Below are 23527 nucleotides of genomic sequence, written 5' to 3' on the forward strand. Positions count from 1 at the left end.
GGCGTGATGGCTTGTGCCTGTAGCTATTTGGGAGGCTGAGGTGGGAAGATGACTTGAACCCAGGAGGTAGAGGCTGCAGTGAGCCGTGATTGTGCCACTGCACTCCAGCCTGGGTTACAGTAGGAGACTCTGTCTCAAAAAACAAAAACAACATTTTGAGATGTCATAGTAGGCATATTATAGGCTTAAAATTATTAAGAGAAAAATTTGTTTAACTTTATTTAATCTATTTTCCTCCAAACTTACTTGGACCTAGATCTGTTTTGGGAGAAAACCTCATTACATAATATGAAATTAATATCCTATAAAACACTCTTGGGGAAATGCTTCTCTTTTATAAAGAAAACATGAAACTTTGAAAGTGAGTGCAAAATAAAATCAATCAATCAATGCGTGTATATTGTGTGACTCCAACCTACTAAACGTTATTCTATGGGCTATTTAGGGGCAGTGAAAACAAAGAAGTAGCAGGCAGAATTCAAATCTCAAGGAATTTAGAAACTACAGCAATAAAAGACAATAACTAAGACCCCTCTTGTGCATTACAAACGCTCCTTAGCTTATAATAGGGTCATGTCCCAGTCAACTCATAAGTTGAAAATATCAAAAGGAGAAAATGCATTTAATATATAAACGTACTGAGCATCATTGTTTAGCCTAGCCTACCTTAAATGTGCTCAAAATACTTACCTTTGCCTAGAGTTGGGCAAAATTATCTAACACAAAGCCTATTTTATAATTGAGTGTTGAATATATCATATAATTTTTGAATACTGTACTGAAAATGAAAAACAGAATGATTGTGTGGGTACTTGAAGTAAGGTTTCCACTGAATGTGTATTGCTTTCACACCACTGTAAAGTTGTAAAATCTAAAGTCGAGCTATCATAAGTTGGGGACTATTAGTGTGTTAAGATAGTCTCTATGATAACCTCTTCCATGGTTACAAAGATCGGTAAAAACAGTTCCTGCATGCAAGGAACTTATAGTCTAGAAATGGGGAGTTTAAGGATGAGGGAAGATTAGCGAGTTGGAAAAATCAAGACTTTTTTTTTGAAGAAGGTAGCATTTGGTCTGGAGGTGGCTTAAAATTTTTTCTTTTTCTTTTTCTTTTTTTTTTTTTTTTTGAGACGGAGTCTCGTTCTGTCACCCAGGCTGGAGTGCAGTGGTGTGATCTCGGTTCACTGCAACCTCCATCTCCCGGATTCAAGTGATTCTCCTGCCTCAGCCTCCTGAGTAACTGGGGATTACAAGGGCATACCACCATGCCCAGCTAATTTTTGTATTTTTAGTAAAGACGGGGTTTTGTCATGTTGACCAGGCTGGTCTCGAACTCCTGAACTCAGGTGATTTGCCCGCCTCGGCCTCCCAAAGTGTATTTTTTATTTTCTAACAATAAAAATTTAAGGTTTTTGTGTAATTAAAGAGTATCTATAACAGAAAATGAATTGCTATCTAGAATATATAAAAACTTCTACAAATAAATAATACAAACAAAAAATTCAATTAAAAAATAGACAAAATGACAGGCATTCATACAGAGACTATACAAACTGACTTGACAAAATGCTCAGTATTACTAATAATTAGGGAACTACAGATAAAAACAAGATGAATACTTTACACCTAGCTGGTTAGAAAAAAAAAAAAAAAAAGACAAGTTCTATATACTGTCGGGGAATGTTATAGGGAATTAGGTATTCTCAAAAACAATGGAGTTTAAAATGATAAAGTAATTTTGAGAGCAATTTGCTTGTATCTATCAAATTTTTAAATTGCCAGCTCCCTGTGATCCAGTCAATTCACTTCCCAAAGAAACTGCTGACACCGTGCATAAAGTTGTGCATTTGTTGTAAATTGTTTTAATCACAAAACATTTTGCAAAAGCCATCATGACTGCAGAAGTGTGGTTAACACTTATTATAGTGCATTCATTCAATATCATTCTCTGCAGTGGCTAAACAGAATGAGCTAGATCTCTTTCCATGACAAAGAAAGAAAGCTCTTCAAGACAAGTAGAAAAATTAAGTTGTGGCCAGGCGCAGTGGCTCATGCCTGTAAGCCCAGCACTTTGAGAGGTTGAGTGGGGTGGATCACGAGGTCAGGAGATGGAGACCATCCTGGCCAACATGGTGAAACCCCGTTTCTACTAAAATACAAAAAATTAGCTGGGTGTGGTGGTGCACGCCTGTAGTACCAGCTACTTGGGAGGCTGAGGCAAGGGAATTGCTTGAACCAGGGAGGTGGAGGTTGCAGTGAGCCGAGATCATGCCACTGCACTCCAGCCTGGTGACACAGCAAGACTCCATCTCAAAAAAAAAAAAAAAAAAAAATCAAGTTGTAAAACAATATATATTATGTAGTGCCATTAAGTTATTATTATATTTTGAGACAGAGTCACTGTGTCACCCAGGCTGGAGTGCAATGGTGCCATCTTGGCTCACTGCAACCTCTGCCTCCTGGGTTCAAGCGATTCTTATGCCCCAGCCTCCTGAGTAGCTGGGACTACAGGTATATGCCACCACACCCGGCTAATTTTTGTACTTTTAGCAGAAACGAGGTTTTACCATGTTGCCCAGGCCAGTCTCGCACTCTTGACCTCAAGCAATCCACCCACTTTGGCCTCCCAAAGTGCTGGGATTACAGGCATGAGCTACCATGCCCAGCCTAAATTAAAATTTATATGTATAAATCTGTCAACATATGTACATCTGTGTGAAGATATGAGAATGCAATAACACAAGACATTCCCACATAATTGTTAACACTAGTCAATTCTGGGACGAAGAGTGGAGTTAGGGGTCAGGATAGGTAAGAATTTTCACATTTTACTTTATGTTCTAATATATGTCTTAAATCACTTGCACTGCGAATATATTCATATAGTATTTACGTACCAAGAAAAAGCAAAAGAGGTATTCAAAAGAAGGAATTAATATGAGTGAGTACAAGCTAAGAATGAGTTTGCTTGCATGGCACAGTGAGGCATCTCATCTAATTATGGTCTAGGATGCTTCTAGGTAGAAAGGGGAATTAAAATTTTATAGGAAAAATGGATCTAAATTAAAGTGAAATTTGGAACTAGAAAGAAGAGTTAAGGTTTCATGCTGTAGCTTTAGTATTACTTAGGTTAGTTAAGATGTTAGATGCCATAAAATCTCAGCATCACTGCTGTGCTGTCACATTTGACCTTAGTAACTTAACAGGGGTATGGTAAGAACCAAAGTGGGACAAATTCCACAATACATCACCTAAAATTCTCCTTCAGCTTGTCAAGTTTATTCAAAGTTGACTTTGTCTTTGGTTTCTCATAGTAGACCTAGCAGATGAGGTCAGAAAAGTAGGATTAGTTTCCAAAGGCAGTTTTTTTTTTTTTTTTTTAAGAAACAGGGTCTGGCTCTGTCACCTCAACTAGAGTGCAGTGGTCCAGCCTCAAATTCCAGTGCTCAAGGGATCCTCCCAAGTAGCTAGGACTACAAGTATTCATCCACACGACCAGCTAATTTTTTCTAAATTTTATTTTTTGTAGAGACAGGGGTCTTCTAATGTTGCCAAGGCTGGTTTTGAACTCCTGACCTCAAGCAACCCTCTCACCTCAACCTCCCAAAGTGCTGGGATTACAGGCATGAGCTGCCATGCCAGTCTAGCGGCTTTATAAGGAAAGAATTGCAGAAGTCCCTCTACTTAGAAGGTAGTTGGGTCCTTAGCAGGCATTCTTTCCATTACAGAACCACCATAAGGAGAAGCTATACCACTCTAATAATCAGAAAGAACTTTTCAGATCATCTTCCTTCCAGTGGCTCTCCATTTTTCTCAGATGAAATCCCACTTCCTCACTCTTATTTAAAGGCCCTTTGTGGTGTCTTCTCACAGCAATGCCTCGGCCCTACTCTCCTTCACTGGTTCTGCCACAAAAGCAAACTGTCCCAGTGCTGTTTCCACAGCCCAGCAAGGATGGTAGGCACCCCCATGGGCATTTACCACTGATGACAGTATTATGCATTTGGCAAAGAAGGCTGTTCCCCTCTTTGCTAATCCTGCCTCCTATCCTCTTCTTAATAACCATGGAATGGCAGAGGTCAGGCTTTTACTTTTCTTAAGACTGTACTAATGGCTGGGTCATTTGGGAAAGGAAGTTGAATGCAAGAAAGGGAAATATAACTGCCACTAGCAGAGGCTATTTTTAGAGTCCATAGGCTTCAGCCCTCCTCAGAATCCATCATAGGGCTTCTTGGCTTCACTCGGCCTGCAGCCATTGGCGGGGCCGGTTTACTTCCTAGTGTGGCTTCTGTACCCATTTATTCCTTTAAGTTCAATTCAGTTGCTGAAAGATTTGGAGAGAGAAAAGAGTTTCTTGTAGTCCATGTTTCATCTTAGATGAATTAATCCCTTTGTGCCTGTTTCCTCTTTTGTAAAATGAGAAAAATAACAGCTAGTATATGCAGTTATTATGAATATTAAATGAGTTACTATATGTAAAGCTTTTAGAACAGTTTCTAGCAGTTCTGGATAAATGTTAATGAATTCTGGATAAGTTCTGCATAAATGTTAATAATAAGTTCTGGATAAATGTTAGTTATTAATACCCATATCACATTATTGAACTTAATGCCTCATGTCCATTACCTTACACTTCCACAGTTGGGTCTTTTGGCATAGGCAAAAAATTTCTGTTTTTCGCTAATAAATTCTATCTGTTGGCTTAGAATCATTATTCTAAACTGGTGGAATTTTTTTGGTAGTCTATCATCCAACATGTAGATTATTGTCTTCAATTTAGTTTGGGATACCACCTGAGTTCTCCCTCACTGTGAATATTGATTTTATTTATTTAACAAATTGGTGAAGGGTTTCTTATGTGCCATGTTCCTGAATGCATGTGTATGTTGTATGCTCATGAGTGTTTAAGGAGGGACGGTTTCATCTCAAAGGTGCATATAGTTTTTGATAAGGGAAGTATGTTGAGCACACGTAATATAAACACTTAAATATTCAGAGATGGGGCAAGGTAAAGAAAGGATCCTGGATATGGGCTGACTTACTTTGAGCAAATTATTCCATAAGGATCTAGCCTGGAAGATCCTTGGAAGGATTTAGGCTGGTATAGTTTTTATTAAAGAAATTTATCTTGCAGAAATACATACTAGATAGGTTAGTTTTTATTTTTTAATCTTACTCCTTTAAATTTAAAAATATTTATTAAATACATCACACCTTGAGGGCATGAACAGGATGAGGTTAGCTTTATTTAACCAAAACAGGGCAGCCCGTGAGGCTTAAAAAAAAAATCAAATATCGGACAAGTCACAAGAAGGCCTATTTTAAGGAGTGAGTAGTAAACTAAGAGCTGATCCAGACAAAAAAAATATTTGGTAGCTTTAAAACTATTTCACATTTATTTGTAGTTAGGGTTCTACTTGGAAGATGCAAACCTTGTGGCTAGATAACTATAAAATAAATTCTTGTGAGTTAATAGACTTTCAGACTTTTAGAGAAGTTAGAGCACATAATGGAAGAAGAAATATTCATGATTCTCAGTGGTGATGTGGAAGAGAAGAAAGCGTTTTTGGCAGCCAAAGGACCTACACAAAGCAACATATCCAGGAAGGACTAAGGGCTTGAATCTGTCCTACTCTAAACAGGAGGCATTTCAGGAGAGGACTGAGCAGGAGATACAGCCTGTTGTGACTGCGGCTTTACTACATCAAAGGCTGCAGTGGATCTCGATAATGCAGAAGAATGTTTCCTTTTATAACTCACAGTGAATATGGCTGGATAACGAAACTATTTTGTAATTTCTTTCCTGAAAGATAAAGGAGTTAGAACATAGAATCTTTGATTATACAAAATCTTAAGACTCCTTCAGGGATGGCGGTCATTCCTACCGTGCTGAACAACGTGTCGTCACGGTTAGAATCAGAACTAAACTGATTAAGGGTCTGAAACAGTTTGGCAATTCTTGGGCCCTTATGCTGATAAGAAAGCTGATGAGACAGGGTAATGAAAAGAGGCTGCAAGAAATGACCATTCATGCATTCAGCCAACATTTAGGTCACCCTCCTGTATTCCAGGCGCTGTACATGGCACTGAGAATGCAAAGCTAAACGAGTTACGGTCTACTGGCGGGAGCCTTCTCAGTGGAGAAAAGATCAACAAGAGAATTGCCTGCTGGAGACCTCTCCTAGGGCATAAACCAATACAGAGGTGGGGCAGCTACGTCAGCCTGAGGTGTCCTTAGGCAGAACAGAAAGTGAGAATCAGATCTGTATCTCATTTCTGAGCATCTGGATTGTAGCTTTCCCTTCACTGACTGTCAAAGGAAGTGGTTTTTAAAATCAAGCCAAACAGGTTTCCATCTTTTAGGAAGACCCCGGAACGTGCCAGTTGATTCTGACAATTTCTCATGAACAGAAACACCTAGGAAGGGAGAACTGGTGAGTCTTTTCAAGAGGCGGAAGTCCCTCAAAAGGGGCTGTGTTTCGTAAACGGCGCCCCAAAGGGGCTGAACTACTTCCATCTGGAGGAAAAAGACTCAGGCACTGAGGGAAAGGGAGGGTGCACGTCTGGAGTCATTTCAAGGCTTTTTCCGTGTTATGTGATGTGGAAACAAGGAAAGATTTTTTCGTCTTACTATTTTTTTAATTTTTCAAGATTTTCTTTTCCCCCCTTTTCCCTTCCCAGCCACTCCGGTTTGGGTTTGCCACATGACTCGTAATTCCTTTAGAAAGTGGAGTCGAATTCATAAAAGTGATGGGGGGAGGGGCGCGGAGAGGGAAGGCTGGGAGCCCCAGGGAGTCTTCACTACCTACACTGCCGCTCAGCTCTCAGCGCGAGTGGAGGTCGGGGTGGGCAGACGCGGCTCCCGCCCGGGATGGCTGATATTCTGCTAGCCCCGGCGGCCCGCAGCCGGGCCGGGTGACTAGGCGGCGGGCGCGGAGGGTCTGCGGCGGGCGGGCGGCGCTGCAGCAGCCTGGGCACGGCCGCCGCCGCCCGCGGGCGCGAGTGTGCGCGGGTGTGGAAGGCCGGCGTGCGGGCCGTGAGGGGTGTGCGCGCGTGAGCCGGAGCGGGGCTCGCCCCTCGCCGGCGCCCGCCGCCCCGCCGGTGATCGCTCTCCGGCAGTCTCCTGCACCCTCGGCCCCCCACGGCCGTTGGTCCGGGCGGGGGAGGGAGAAAGTGAGACTCAGTGTCATCACCATCCATTGTCAGAAGGGGAGGAAATTGGAATCCAGCAGCGGCGAGCAGCAGCTGGGCGGTCACATCTGGGAATGCAAAGCCGACCTCCCCCTCCTCCTCCTCCTCCTCCACCTCCTCCTCTTCTCTCACCCAGGATCACTTCCGAAACCACTTCGCCTTCAGCCCCTGCCTCGGCCAGAGGTTTCATTTTTAACTGAATATTTACGAAAGCTGGAAGCGTGCGAGGGGGGTGGGGTGGGGTGGAAATAGCGGCTGCTTCTTTTCCAGGGATTTATTTAATGGGGATGTGTTCAAGGCAAGAGCGAATTCAGAAGGATATTGACGTCGTGATCCAGAAGTCCAGAGCTGAGAAGGACTGCCTGTTTGCAGGTGAGTTCTTGCTTTTCCAGAACCTTGGACCCAGCGCCCCCTTCCCAGTTTTCTGACCGCGACGTGTGTGGCTGGGGGTGGGGTGGAGGGTTGCACGTCCCCATTCTGGGGTTCATTTGGCAACAGCTGCTGCAACGACCGCGGGAGCTAAAAGGGGGAGGGGGCGCCAGCCTCTCCCCTTCCCCTCCCCCCACCCCCAAGTCTGGGGCAGCCACCAGCTTTGAGGGCAGAACCCGCGTGGCCCGAGCGGGGGTCTAGGCGAAAGGACAGTACGTGGTATTTCCACTCCCGCGTAGTGCCCGAAGCCTCCAAGCACGCCTCCTGGGTTCCAGCAGCAGCGGCAGAGCGGGGTTGGTTGGATCCGCCGGGTTTGCGCAATGGGCTGAGCGGCGGCGGCCGGGAATGGAGCCCGCTGCGCTGCGCTGCGCTGCGTTCGTCCGTCAGCTGCGCCCGGCGCCGAGGACCCCCGGGGGCAGCGCTCGGCCGATCTTCGGCCCCTTCGGCGCCCTCTAGTCCCCTCCGACTGGCAAAGAGAAGGGATTCCTCGGATTCCCAAGGCACCCAGCGCCCCTTCCTGGGGGTCGCCTTTCGTCCATTTTGCTCGCCCGGGAGAGAGATCGAATTTTGCTTTCGCTGCCGCGAGCCCGGCGGGTGCTGCTTCCGGCCTCCCTGACCGCGAAATTCCCGCCGTTGCCATGGCACCCGGCACTTGTTGCGGGGGGCGGCCTCCAGCTGCACCCAGTCGGGGACCCGCCGCATCCCCTGGGACGCGGCGCAGAGCGGGTACCTCGCCACCCTCCAGCCCTCGCCTCCCGCCCGGCCAGGCCTCCCCTGACTCCACCAAATGGGGGCCCAAGTCATGGTCCGGGTTAAAACAAATCCACTCCATGGGTAGCTTTTAACAGGACTTTCTGTTTCAGATTTCAGATACTCAGACTCCACCTTTACTTTTACCTACGTTGGCGGCTCCAGAAGGTATTTATGTGTATAGAGTTGCTTCATTTCCTGTTCACATGCTTGTGTTTCCTTTGTTCTTAGCGTGTTCCGTGTTCGGGTATTTTGGTTGCTTGTTTGTTTGATTATTGTGGCTTTTCTTTACCCACAACCGAAGCCTGACGTCCCTCGGTTTTAAATAGAGGGGTGAGGGGAATCAATGTTTGATTCAGCTGTTTGGAAGACCACGCCACAGGCAATGAGCGTTGAAACTGTTCTGCTACAGTACTACAGTACTAGATTACTCTTAGGCGATTTGGGGTTGATACAGGCAAGCCGGTGCAAAACTGGAATACTGGATATGAAGTGAAATGTATAAAAGACATAAAATGTCACAAAATAGTTTGATCACAAGTGTTGATTTTCCTGGTGAGTTGGGGCTGCGTGTTTCCATGTTTTCTGAAGGTTCACATAAACATGCAGCTTGCCAATTCTCTATACATTTTTTTTTTTTTTCAATGAGTGGTATTTCGGTTTTCACGTTTAGTTGTAAGAAAGAAATTGGAGACTTATATGTAGCTGGAGTGGATGACTTCTTTCTTTTGGGGGAAGAATGAGAGATGCACATTTCGTTAGTAAATTGTGAACAACTTGAAACAAACCCAAATCCAATTTTGAATTTAGGAAGTAGAGTTAAAATGAAAGGTAGCCATTCAAATACTATGCCTTGCTGCCTTAACTTGTTAGGTTAGGATTTTCTTCCTTTTAGCCCTTTAGGGACACAGTAGTTTAAAAGAGCAGTAGCCACATATGAGAAGTATCAGATATAGCTTAGAAGGGAATTCCTGAGACCAGCCCTGCTGTTAAGACTTGACGTCAAATTCAATATTGTTTGATCACGTTCCAAAATATATCTTAGCTAATGGAAACATTTATAAACATATAAATTGCAAAAGAAGCTTTCTTGTGTACATACATTTTTAAAAGCTTGAAATTGATGTGCACTTTTAAAAACACGTAGGATCTGTATTACATTCTACATCTCAAAACAAATTTAATTAAAATGAATATCATTCGAGTATATACAATATGCCTAAGCCCCAGAATTGGCACATTGATTTACTAGTTGAAAATATAACAGTGAATCACCAAACTTCAGTGTATACTTTTTGGGAGAGAATGAAATTACAGTATTTCTTAATTTACTGTAATGTCATGTTTGTAATTATGAATTAATAATTCAATGAGAGGAGACCTGGTTGATTAAATTAACGCTGGTCCTACACATCATATCTAAAGGATCTTCGTATATGACTAATATCCTCTTCCATTATTTTAACAGTTAAAATACACAAAGTGGCCCATTAAAATCAGAGTTGACTTTTTACCATTGCTGTTTTTCTGGTGAGGCATGTGGGCAGGAAGGACAGGTGGGCTTTTCAACTAACTAGCTTTCTGATTTTTAATAAGATACCTTAGTTCTTTTGGCCTCAGTTGACTTATCTGTGCAATCAAAGGGTAAGTCATATGCTTAATCACTAAGATCTGTTAGATACTGCAGTTAAGATTCTTTATCAGCAAATTATTGAACTCTAGTGTTAACATAGCTAGAGGTGGAAAAGGGAGCAAGGCCAGGTGTTGGGATGAATAATTAACTAATCAAGATAACATCAGTTTTCACCATAGGAACAAGTACCATGGTTGCTCTTAAAGTAAGAGATGTTTCCTATTTTATGTAATTTTATTAAGGAATAGTGTTTCCTTTTGTCACTGATTTAAATGTACCTGGATGTTTCTTAGCCATTTGGCTAAGATTGAGCGCAAGTATACCTGGGTCTTTTATATCTAATCTAATGTAGACCAGCCTGTTAAAAAAGAAAGGCAATTGATTAAACTGCTGATGTGTTGCTTTGTCATCTCAAAAGCTTGTTCTATAATACAATATGTAAAAAGTTGTTACAGTGTAGTAACTGCAGATAATCCCCTTTATAATTTGTATATAATGGGGAAGACCATTTATTTTCTGAAAATAACATATTTGTTTTCATTACCAACATTAGAAACCAATATTTATTAATCTATTTCTCATCCTGACATTTCAGTCAGACTTTTAAAATAATCTTGCTGTATTTTAATTTAATGTGCTTATCAACTTATAATATTGAATTAATAGTGTCACTTTAGGTGAACTAGACTTCACCGAAGGAGTTGGGAGCCTTATGGAGAGAGAGTATATGATTATCTCTATTTGTATTTAATTACCATTTCATCTAACCATTAAGAACATATTTCAAGGATATTTTTAAATTCAAGTTGTAGATAAAATGTACTGTACCATTTTCTTTTTGACACTTTCCGAGAACGAGTTACGCGGTATTTTTAAAGACAAATACTGATCTTACATGTTACTATTTAAAAAAAAAAAATACAATCATTTTGTTCTACATGTATACTTTTAATTTTTCTGTGGATAATAAGAAATGCCAAGAGGCGATTATGTCCATACTGGCAAGTGGCCTAATAAATTGTCCTTTTATTTGGTGGTCATCAGAGTGGCAGTTAATATCTTGCTATTTTGCCTTGTGGACTTGAGGTAGAAAGGTTCATGGAATTGTATCCTAGCTTTTGGATGTGCAAACTGAAGCTCAGAGAGTTGAAGACCCATAGTCACTTCTGCCAATTAAATGAAGCTTCCATGTAAACCTGTTCTGTCACACTCCCAAGACCTCCTTCTTCTCCATTAATGTTCTCAAGCTTTTTGAGCATGCAGACACTTTACCATCAGAAAATTATGTAGAAGCATACTTGAGAGTTACAGTTTAAAGAAAAACAAGGTGCAATTATTTAGTTATTAGTAGCATTTACATATGCTTGAAAACTTGTGCTATATATATGGTAAGATTAATTTATTCTAACAGTGATCTTGATAATCCCCCTGATTCCCAGGGGGAATTCTGCCACAGGTTCAGAGCCTTCCCAGTAGTGCCTTCTTATTTGAGAGGTGTGCTAAGAACTATAAAACAGAGGCTTCAATTGTACACAATTTGAAAGTTTAGGCAAAAGTCATTTCTACTCTATACTTTGTCGTGCTTATCTCCTGTCTCTTTCTGTTTTACTGATTAGCAATAAACTCCTTAAAACCCAAAGGTTTGGGCTTCTATTCCTTTCACTTGCAGTCAGACATGGAGTTAGTGGTAGAAGAAACAGAAGGGGTAACCTGCATGGTGATAGCTACTGAGGGATGGATAGGAAAGCAGGCTGAGTCCCTGGGGCCAGTGGTTACCAAAGCCAAGGAGAGAGCAAGGGGAGCCCAGTGGGCCTGGCCATGGACTACTCTGGCATTCCGAGTATGAACTTTCAGCCAGGAATGTATTGTGAAAATATTACTGTGAGGTTTTAAAAGTACACAAATAAGAATTATTTTTTTGGGGAAAAAAAAAGTTAGAAAAAAAGATATGCCAAAAAGAAGAAAGTAAAAAATACATGACTTCTGTTAACATATTAAAATTTATTCTTTTGGATTTTTATAATTCTATATGCATATAAAATATGTATGCATCCCCAAATTGTATTATACTCTTTTGAGACCACTTTTTTTTTTCACCCAACAATATAACATTAATTTCTTTCCTTTAGAAAATATGTGAGACTAAAGAATGTTTATTGAGAGTTTCCCAATCAAGGAGTATGACTCTCTATAATAGTAAGTCTAATGTTTTATTAGAAATTATAATGAAATTAGAAATTTAATATTAAATTTGGCAGGATGTTGTGAGTTGCCTGCATATGTACACACCTTTTATTATATGACTAGACACTCTTTTGTGTGGTCATGGATATATTGGCATCTTTTGAAGTGTATCCTTTTTGTTTCAGGAGCTTCTGTCTAGATAAATAGCAAGTGTGACACTGATAATAGTAATCGAATATTCCTCAAAGCACAGGCTCCTTCCTCTTTCTCATGGGCCTTTGCACATGCTGCCTGGAAAACTCACCCACAACCTACTTTCTATCCTCTCCTTTGGCCCATCCCTGCTCAGCTCCCTTTGTTGAGATAGTTGCTAAGCCAGATTCTCTGAGAAGCCTTTCCTGGCATCTTCGTCTGTATGATTCTGCTAGGTGTTTCGAAAACCATGTTGTTATAGTATATTGTAATTGCGTATTTATGTCTGTTTGACTGTGAGCCTCTTGATGATCGGAATTCTCTCCTATGCATTGCAGTTTCCCCAGCCCCTAGCACGCTGTCTAGTCCAGTATTCCTTCTCAGTAAGTAGGTGTTGAATGACTTACAAAATGAATGCTAATAGATCTGGCAGACAAGAAGGAATTTCCTAGCCTAAATGACCAGATGTGGATACTCAAACACTTCAGGGTCCCCAGTCTGGTGATGTGACTTGTGATGGAATTTCTTTTTTTTTTTTTTTTTTGAGACGGAATCTTGCTCTGTCGCCCAGGCTGGAGTGCGGTGGCCGGATCTCAGCTCACTGCAAGCTCCGCCTCCCGGGTTTACGCCATTCTCCTGCCTCAACCTCCCGAGTAGCTGGGACTACAGGCGCCCACCACCGCGCCCGGCTAATTTTTTGTATTTTTTTTTTTTTTTTTGAGGCGGAGTCTTCACTCTGTCGCCCAGGCTGGAGTGCAGTGGCACCATCTCGGCTCACTGCAAGCTCCGCCTCCCGGGTTCGCGCCATTCTCCTGCCTCAGCCTCCCGAGTAGCTGGGACTACAGGCGCCCGCCACCGCGCCCGGCTAATTTTTTGTATTTTAGTAGAGACGGGGTTTCACCGTGTTAGCCAGGATGGTCTCGATCTCCTGACCTCGTGATCCACCCGCCTCGGCCTCCCAAAGTGCAGGGATTACAGGCGTGAGCCACCGCGCCCGGCCAATTTTTTGTATTTTTTAGTAGAGACGGGGTTTCACCGTGTTAGCCAGGATGGTCTCGATCTTCTGACCTCGTGATCCGCCCGTCTCGGCCTCCCAAAGTGCTGGGATTACAGGCTTGAGCCACCGCGCCCTGCCTTTGTGATGGAATTTCATACGAATCCAGCGTGACAGAAGTTGCCTAGTCAAGTTATAAGTCCTCTTCTCTGGGTCACGTGTTCAAATACTTTTAGGGGACAGATAATGCAGTATTTCAGATACTAGGGAATGATGAGGACTGTGGCACACTGGAGAGTTTGGACTCCAAGAGTAATTAATTCAGTTGAAAAAATCGACAGCACTCTGGTGATCAAGGAAACTTTCTAGGGGCCCTAATCCACGTGGCCCCCAGTGTGTAATTCCATAACTCATGGGATGCCATCAAGAGAGACAATCTACTTGATTGCTAAAGGGCCTTTGTTTTCTTTGGAGTTCCCCAGAAAGGAGAAGTGTATGTGTGTGCAGGGGTGAGGAGGGGGAGGATAAAGAAGCAATACTATCCCCTTAAAAAGGTTTGTCAATTTTCATTACGAAAGAAGATCAAACGTGCCCACTCCAGAAATCTTGGCATATACAGTTATTTTGAAGCCATTCCGTATTCTTCAAGATGTCACAATGAAAAGAGTGATGATTTTTTTTTTTTTAATTAACATGTTTCTCTTGGCAATGGGGACTTTCTCACCATACTTTTACATCACTTATTATATATTCAGAATATTGATTTTTTAAAAGTGTGTTTCTTGGCGCCCTAGGAACCTGCCTCAGGAACTGGGGTAGCTGTGGGGAAGGAGTGTGAAGCGAGCTGAATGAATGAGCGAGAATCTGGGTCTTCATATCTTTTTTAAAATTGCAGCTGCTTTTTTCTGTTACGTATAACAACTTTTTTTGAAAACAGTTTCATTGTTGAGTTTTAAAACCACTGACCGAAAATAACCACCAATTTCACATAAGTATACCTTTATTGAGTTTTTTTGTATTAAAAAATTTAAACTCTATTTTCTTCATGGATTAAGGTGATCCTACTAGTGATATTTATTAAGCATTGTCTCTGCTGTTTTCTTTGCTGGCCTTGCCTTATCCCGTGTTTCCAAAAAATACAAATAGGCATTTTGTCAGCTACTTCACATTTTATAGCAGGAAAAACAGAGGCTTGGGTGATTTAAGTAAGTCATAGTTAGTAAGAGTCATAGGATACATTTCAGTGTAAGTCAATGTTTATGTAAGGCTTAAGGGACACTGGTTGAATTGGCATGACTAGAATAGTTGGGAATGTTTGGGAATGGGGAGAGATTCCTAATGGGATGTCTGCCAGGGGCAATACTGAAAATCTATTGGTTGGCAAAGGTAGTGCCTAAGCCCAGTGCTAACCATAATAGTTGGAAAAGTATGTACGTTGGCTGTGGAATCCTTATGCAAATATTTGGCCAATCCATCTAAATTTCCCATAATTTCTCTCTGTAGCATTTTTAGGCAGACATATAGCTGAAATTTTATCAATCCTAAAAATATTTTGTAATTCTCTGCCCAGATTTGCATTTGGGTAGATTGTGCTGTAGAAGATATAGCTTGCTTTAAGATAGCTGCCACTGATTAGTTTATTTTAGTCTATTTTAATCAACTTATTGCCTTGTAATCTTTCCTTTTTCATTCCCTAAATTTCTGAAATTCCATCTTTCATGTTTCCCAGGAAAGACTAGTTAGGTGTGTTTTTATTAATAAGACTTATTATCCTCATTTCACCGTGACATAATTTAGGCTTTCTGTTCCAAGTTATCCTACTTGAATGCTGGACACTTCCACCTGAATATTTGTCATTTTCACCTCAACCCAGCACATCAAAACAATCCCTTATTATCTCTTTAAAAGAAGCTTCTCTCTCCAGCCTTTTCCTAGTCAGTATCACATCTTTTGAGCCAGGTATGGGGATTACAGTTTCAGATTTCAAGTCAAGTCTTCCTCTTCTCGTTCCTGAAGCTCCACCAACCTCTACTTTGAAATGCCTCTTCATCCCACCTCATGTCAACATTTAGCCCATGCCCTGTTGGCTTTGACTTAGATCAATCACCTTAACCCAGTGTCTTAAAATTCTTGATTTTGAGTTTCTTATCCATCCAGTTTATTTACATCTGAACTCTTTAAGCATGAAATTAATCATTCCTCTGTTCAGAAGCCTTCAAATATGACCACAGCTTTTTCCATATAGACCTAAAACTTACATTCTTGGCCTTTGAGGGCTGCCTTCCCTGTCCACTGATACATGTTTCTCATGCTTCCTAATACCTACATGCTTCTGTTTGCTTAGTGACCATCCACCGTCCACTCAACAGCAGTTTGTATTAATTTAGTATAAAGCTGTGTAAAGTTTATTGATTGATAACATCTGTGTCACATAATATGATTGGTTTGGATATCAAGATCATGGTTCTTATCACAAAGAGCAGTTCATTGTATTTTTTCCTTGCCTACGAATGGCATCTCTGTTGATTAGAATACATAACATTTTATGCATAGGAGGATAGAGTGACAATATGAGTAGAACAAAGTAAGAATGAGAGGAGAGGATAGTAAAATTTGAGGATAGGATGAGAATGTAAATAGATTTATGTCCATCCATTGCAGATTAATAACCACAACGATAAAAGCCTTGAATGTTATTTATTTGCATATGAGTGATATTTCCGTTTGCGGCTGATACCCTCTTGGTATTAAATGGAAGATGATAAATTATTCAATATTAATTTTAGAGGGAGACATCTATTGAAACCTTTGTGCAGTCAGGTCAAATTTCTGTGTACCAAAATTAGCAGAGAGGTTGCTGCTGGTTGACTTCCCCTAGGATGGTGTCTTTCTGAACATTTTGAAATATAGATTGAAAAGGTGGATTTGTCAACTAACTCTGAAGTGCTGTAGTTATTTGTGTTTTTATCATTGTTTTATTGTTTATTTTATTTTTGAGATGGAGTATTTGCTCTTGTTACCCAGGCTGGAGTGCAGTGGTGCGATCTTGGCTCACTGCCACCTCCGCCCCCCGGGTTCAAGCGATTCTGCCGTCTCAGCCTCTCCAGTAACTGGGATTACAGGCATGCACCACCACAGCTGGCTAATTTTTTTGTATTTTTAGTAGAGGCGGGAATTCACCATATTGGCCAGGTTGGTCTCGAACTCAGGTGACCTCAGGTGATCCGCCCACCTTGGCCTCCCAAAGTGTTGGGATTACAGGCATGAGCCAGCTATGGTGCCCAGCCTGTTTTATTGTTTAAAAAACAAGTACAAGTTGTTATGATTCAAGGATTGTTGATAGAATATATACTGTATTTGGAGTGTAGAACTGAGGCAGAGGCTGATTAATATAACTAGTTTATATTTGTTAGCCTTTCACATCTGTGAAGGAATAAAATACAGACAAAAGTGGAAAACAAACCAGGAAAAAAAAATTGTTAAGCACAGAGCTGCTTAAAAGAGTGATGTCACATTAAAACAAAAAAGTCGCAGAAATAAGTCCATATTTTGTTTAGAGACTAGAACTCCAACTGCTAGCCAACTGCCTAGAATATAGTAAATATTTTCTAGTTTCTTAAATGACAGAGTAGTATTCCTACATTATGTGTTGGCATTTCCCAAACTGTTAAAGTAGATGTTAGATTTGTAGCCAAATATGTCTAGGAAATGCTTAAACAATATAAAACAGTTTTAATGATTGGCTTTTTAGAACATTATGTGTTAGTGTTCTTTATGCATATCCAAGAGGTGAATGAAGTATTTTGGGTTTTTCAGACTTACTTGATTACAAATCTGAAATATCTCAAAACAGTTGTTTTGTGGAAAACACTTTGGCAAACTCTGAGTCTTATTCATTAAAAATAGTTTTTGGGTAAACAACAGTGTAATAGAAATGGAAATTACTGATTCATATTGAGCCATGAAGAATTTATTTTCAGCAATTTTTATAGAAGTTGCTTTATGACAAAGAAAGCTTTGGTTAACCGGCATTTGGCATTTGATGCCCCTAACTTTTCTACATGAGGATTTATTTCTCTGGTTCTCTCACTCTCTCACTCAGTTATACTGAATCCATTTATGATAAGGGCTCTCAATCTTTCTTATTCATCAAAGCCCTGAAGTTGGCAGAGCCTTCTCTGGTACCTGATTAGAAGTCCGTCTTCCGTCTCATAGGGAAGTGTTAGAGATGGATAATGATTCTGTGTAGCAGAAGTAGTCATTATGTCCTCCTAAATTCGGTCACTGACTGCAGTAGAGCTTCTTAGTGAGCAATCTATGATGGAATGTACTTTTGGAGAAGCTCATGGTGGAGAAAATCTGGAATTTATCTAAATATTTGATTTCTTTGATAAATTACATTAAAAAATCAATGAGAGTATCTATTTGGTGAAATCATTTTCCTCCATGTGACCAAATGAGAAGTTTAGTGAAAGATTTAAAATCGTTTCTCAGAATTTTTCTGCATTAGTCGGGAAGAAAACCCCTTTTTTAAGGCAATGTCAATTGTTAAGCTTTAGGGAACCACATGTTACTTTGGGTAACGCATGATTGGAGAGATTGAAGAGTGAAGTCCCTGCTTGAAAGTGTACTCCTGTGGACACGGTAATACATATATTTAAAATGGTTCATGTTAAGAGTATGTGTATTTCTATCTAAATACTCTGTAGCTTTTGTGATTCAGGGAAATGAGTGAAGCCTCGCAAGTACAAGAATCTAGTAAATTCTAGGTTTCTCATGTGGAAATCAGTGTGCAAAATCTTAACTGAGTGAATTCTTGATTGTTGGCATCACATTTGTTAGTCTAATGTATCTGTGTCATTGATCTCCTTAAGAAGAGACTCATAGATGTTGACTGGGAGACCCAAGCTGAATGCTAAAATCTGCTCCATGGATATAAGCTGATGCAGTCATCATTTCTCATTAAAATGCACCACAGCTAGATATGCAGCACACACACACACACAAAAAGTTAGTTCCTCCAGGCTGAAAAGCAGTCATTACTTTATTATCATCACAGAATTTGAAATGATTTCTGTAGTTAACAGTCAGATTTTATTTTTAGTTAACTAAGACAAAGTTTTAATAATTCACTGTGAGCCAAATTCTTTCTTGATTCTCCTTTTTGGAGCAGTCCATCTTCACGGGAAAACCAGCCTAGAATGATAATTTCAGTTTCAGTTAGGTGATTTCAATGAGAATTGTATTTGGCTCAGAAATGATGAGACTGGGGCCAAGAAAAATTTTTAACTTTTTTTTTTTTGTAATCATATTACTGGTTTGATTTCATATGAACTTCCTTTGTTGACTTTCTGTGCCATTAATTTAAAATTTCCAGTATCCTCAATATTTGATGTCTTATATGTACAGAATCCTTTCCAGCTGTAAGTCGTCAGCAAGTAAAACATTTAGTATGGCAATAGTTTTCATAAGAGGTTTTTTAAAACAGAAAAATGTTGACATTGCCAGCCTCTGGGTTGCATTTTGGGATATGCTGCATTTCAAAGGTACCTTTTAAATCTTAAGGGAAAGACTTTTTCAACATCTGAAGATTCTGATTTACAGAAATTAAAAAACAAAAACAAAAACAAAAAAACCCCTGTGCATTACACAGGCATATAAATTTGAATCAGGAAAATATAAAATTAGCTAATTATTTTTATTTAGTAAAAGTGCCTTGGCACAGAACTAAAATTGATAACTTATGGTTTTAGCATGTAGATAAGTACATGAGAGTAAATCCCATTTTTATATGAATAGAAATATCAACTTTATTCATATATAGATTATAAAACTATACTAACTAAAAATTATTTGCTATTACAAAAATTATTAAGAACCATTACAAAAATTCTCTGCCTACTAATTTTCAACCACCATAGAAATACAATATTTAATAATGCTGCTGCAATACTTACATAAAATGTATTAAGAATGGATGTTATATTTCTGTGTTTGAATATTGAGCTTAAACATAAAACATGTTTGAAATGTGTTTGTGTGTGTCTCTCACACATACATATAACACACATGTACTGCAGTTGCAACACATCTTAAGCTTTTCCTTTTAAACATGCCAAGATAACATTCTAAAATGAAGAATAATATCCATGTCTCTCTTCATACTATCTCTCTGTGTATATACAATTGCTATAGACATATCTTCGCATTTGATATAGATAGGTATATAGATAGGGATAGATAAATATAGCTATATAGATATATGAGAGAGAAAGGGAGATTAGAGATCTATGTTTGCCATAAATCACATTTGTTAAGGTAAACTATCTGATTAAACTGGTATTTTGTGGCCCAAGACCTCAAACATGCAAAACTACTCTTACCAGGTAGAATTTTCTAAGAGCTGAGAGCTCAATCTCCAGGAGCTGGCGAAGGACCAGTCCTAAAGGCAGACCTTTCTTGGGAGTGTACAGAGTCTGAGCAAACAAGGCCTGCTGAGTTAACCCTTTCCTATACATATTCAGACAGTGTTCAGCACAGGGCCTGACAGAAGGCAGTGTTTGTTATTATTATTCATAGCATTAGCCCAATTCTTGTTGTGAGTAACATGAACAAGGAGACTAAGGGGGAAAAAAATGCCCTTTTGTTGGGTGACCACCCTAACTGATTTGAAAGTCTACAATTTTTTCAGTTTAAAATAATATTTATTTGTAGCATGTACTATTATTGAACAACAATTTCTAATAAAAAACTACACTAGTTTTCTACCTATGGAGTAGCCACCTTTTTATTCCTTTACTTTCTAAATAAACTTGCTTTCACTTAAAAAAAATCTACCCTACATATACACAAAAGTTAAAAAGCAGCAGTAGTGTACATTGATCAATATAAATGCATGCAGTTTTCTTTTCCTCAGTGTACAAAGTTTAAATCTAAACCTTTATAATTTTTAGAGTCCAGCGATTCTCCAGACTCCGTATTTTGGTTATTATCAGATGCCAGCATTAATTGCCTTTCCTTTCTCCTGTTCTGGGTTCCTGATCTTCACATGTTCTTTAAAACAGATTATTTTCTTTAGATTTGAAAGGTTGGGTTTTTGTCTTCATTTCTTATTTGCTTAGCCTTGTATTTCCCTTTCTTTAATTGAATTGTGTTATTGAAAATTAAATAATTTCTCTGTGAAGTCAAAAATCCTGTTTCAGGGTGGGCTCAAGTGCCTTTCTCTTGGCAGGTCTCTCTCACTTGGGCTACTCTCCCATATCCTTAGAAAGCCTGTGTGTATTCTGGTACATTTGGCAATTTCTACTGGCTTTTCTTGTATTGTCTGACCTCTTTTTATTTCAGTGGTGCATCCTGGTTTTACCCAACAGGCAAGTGGTGACTCCAGTGCAGGTGACGCAGAGGTGAGGTGACACTAGAATGAAGTGAAATATTCTGTTGAGGACTAAGTTCATGTTTTTGCTGACAGTGGCAGATAAATATCATGGCTTCTACACAGTGCTTAGGAAGTTTCTTCTGATAAATGTTTTAGAGAAAACATAAAACTTGTAATCAAGAAAATGCAATAATGGAAGAAATGCTTACTTGAGTAACTAATATGAGTTAGGCAAAGAAGATACAAATACTTCCCATTTCCTACTTGTAAATTACGGTCAAATTGTCCCAAGCAAATCTCTCATTGTCTCTATGTAAAAGATATAGAGAAGCCATTAGAAAAAGGTGGCTGGAGCAACTTTATACATACTGACAGCCTGAATGAACTGCCTCACGATTTATATGTTTGAGGAAAGTGTCTGTTTGATAATTTCAATTAAGTTTAAACAGTGTCATAAAGGGAAAGCTGTTCACATTCTGTGGGAGAGGATATTGGGGTACCAGACACTCATTGCTTGGCTGGCCAGTCTGCCTCCTTCAGCACTCTGGATCCACCGGTGCCCTTTATTCGTTTTTTTTCACAGCTTCCTCCCCTTTACTCACATTCTTTAGAAGCTTCCAGGATTTTTTTAGTTTTCTTTTTTTTTTTTTTTTTTTCCCCCCCCACAATGACTCTCATGACTGTTGCTATAGTTGCTATAAAAGGCAAGGTGGGGAACAAGACGGGTGAATGAGCACAAAGGTCATTTGTAAACTGTTTGTGGTTAGTGCTCCTCTGTTTACTGTCTGTCTCTCTCAGTGTCTCTGAGTGTGTGTCTATTTACAACATAAAATATAGGCACATAAATCTCCAATTTTTCTAGAGTAACTATTAACACAGTTCAAATCTGGAGGAAATCTATCTTTTAAAGGAAATACCAATTAGCAAATAAAAGAGTTGATTTCCCCCAACTCTCATTCCCCAAAGCTTGCTGAAGTGTATGGCTCACATACATTCCATAAATAAAAACATTACTGGCTCATAAGTATGCTTCACTTTCATAAGCTTTCCAAATGTTAGTAACTTAGCCTTCCCCTTTTTAAGGGTTAGTCTGTAAGTGATACTGAAAGTCATGTGGTAAGAAAGGGGACAGAAGTATAAAATCAGACTAAAGTAAGAAAGTAAAATCTGGTGTATTTGGCATAGCTCCATTCAGCTTTGTATACTTTGTTAGGACCTGAGGGCATGCCTGATTTTCATAAAATTGATTCTCTGTTATTAAAACAAACAGGTGAAAATGATTTTTGTTACCCTACTTGACAAGGCATCCGAGTACCTTAAGTGTGTTAGAAATTTTGCAAGTGGTTAAAATTTTATGCTTATGAATTCAAAAGATAGACTTTAGTTATCTTAAAAACTAATTTATGTAGATATTTTCTCTAATAATAGAGCACAAGTGGGTTTTATTTCCAACTAAAAAGATTATTTATTACCATGGATATAACTAGAAGAATCATACAAATATATGTAATTCCATTAGAAAATATTTGTCTTAAAATTTTAAATGACAAGAACTTAATGAATCTTAAATATCTCTTGTTTTAATTTGAAAAATTGTTTTCATGAGATACAATTGAGCAATTGAGATTTGTTCTCCCAGTATCTGAAGATTTTTTTGGTATTGTTTTGTTTTTTGGGTTTTTTTTGGCCTAAAATTAGGTGAATTCAGCTTTGGGTCTATTTCATCCGTTCTCGAAGGTTCCTTGGGTCACTGATCTGAAGCATTCTTGATGTGGTTAGGACTTATAAGCATTATTATTATTTTTAGATCCTGTTTATTTAAAATGAAAAGGATTAGCATGAGGGATGGTAACATTCCTTTTTTATTATTATTATTCCATGTGGTTGTTGTCAACTGGTCAGGGACACTTCAAGCCCTAATCTCTACTTTGTTTTTCTGTCTCCCTACACCCCATTCTACTTTTTCAGCTTGTTGCTTGTAATATGTGAATGGAAATAAAATAATCAAGCTTGTTAGAATTGTGTTCATAATGACACAAATGACCTGAGGGAATGTAAGAACATATAGAACATCCAAAATAAGACATACTTTTGGATGGTTTAAAACCTTTTTGTTTGTTTCGTTTTCTTCTGTGCTTAATGTATGGTTACTGTTATTTCATATCCTTTGACTTACAGGTTTGGCTACAATGCAGTGTGAATATTGCACATGGGACCATTTGTCATATTGGCAGATGGCAATATATAGATGGATAGAGTTTTGCTGTTTGATCAAAACTGTGCTGTTAGAAACTTGTTTTCCCAAATATGGGTACATTCTCCCCTTTTCCTGAGCGGAGAAACCTAGATCTGAGCAAAAAGTGTAAATCACTACACCTTGGGAGGAAGGGTGTCAAATATTTGATGCCATTTCCTTTGCTTGTAAATTGTTCACTTCATTTGAATATAATAAATCACTACATCTTGGGAGGAAGGGTGTCAAATATTTGATGCCATTTCCTTTGCTTGTAAGTTGTTCACTTCATTTGAATACAAATAAAAAGGACTTCTACCAAGAACGTGAAACTAACATTTTGCCAAGCTAAATTTTAATGAATTCATTTTGACTTTTTTATAATCACTGAAACATTTTCAGTTCATGTGCTAATATTAACTCTACTTCCTGGAGAGAAAGAAATGATCTTCAATATGATAACTACCTTTTTACTGCAGAAATGTAGAAGTTTGGCATTTTAAGTGTCAAATATTTTAAGTTAAAAAAAAAATTACCAGTGTCCAA

General features: G+C 39.3%; 2 protein-coding genes across 4 annotated transcripts in view; one reads left to right on the forward strand and one right to left on the reverse strand.

The window, feature by feature from the left end:
* The first annotated feature begins 6259 nt into the window (after positions 1 to 6259).
* The window catches only part of PARP8 (poly(ADP-ribose) polymerase family member 8), a 187170-nt gene continuing 169902 nt past the window's right edge, over positions 6260 to 23527 (forward strand). For 2 of the 3 annotated variants that reach the window (XM_025387602.1, XM_025387604.1), the window contains exons 1-3: positions 6260 to 6434; positions 7462 to 7563; positions 8484 to 8538. In XM_025387602.1, coding sequence (XP_025243387.1) covers positions 7473 to 7563; positions 8484 to 8538 — 146 coding nt within the window. In that variant the 5' untranslated portion in view covers positions 6260 to 6434; positions 7462 to 7472. Of the gene's footprint in view, positions 6435 to 6645; positions 7564 to 8483; positions 8539 to 23527 lie in introns of those variants that run through there. The other variant, XM_025387603.1, reaches the window with a different exon arrangement.
* Positions 6618 to 8424, reverse strand: LOC112625975. The gene has a single exon (XM_025387605.1). It carries the CDS (start codon positions 8422 to 8424, stop codon positions 7711 to 7713), a length of 714 nt encoding a protein of 237 aa, XP_025243390.1. The 3' UTR covers positions 6618 to 7710.

Source organism: Theropithecus gelada, chromosome 6, assembly GCF_003255815.1.
Source record: "Theropithecus gelada isolate Dixy chromosome 6, Tgel_1.0, whole genome shotgun sequence".
Classification (NCBI taxonomy): Eukaryota; Metazoa; Chordata; class Mammalia; order Primates; family Cercopithecidae; genus Theropithecus; species Theropithecus gelada.

Coding starts and splice junctions, on each gene's coding strand:
- LOC112625975 (XM_025387605.1), bottom strand. CDS start 8,424: ATGACTTGGGCCCCCATTTGGTGGAGTCAGGGGAGGCCTGGCCGGGCG.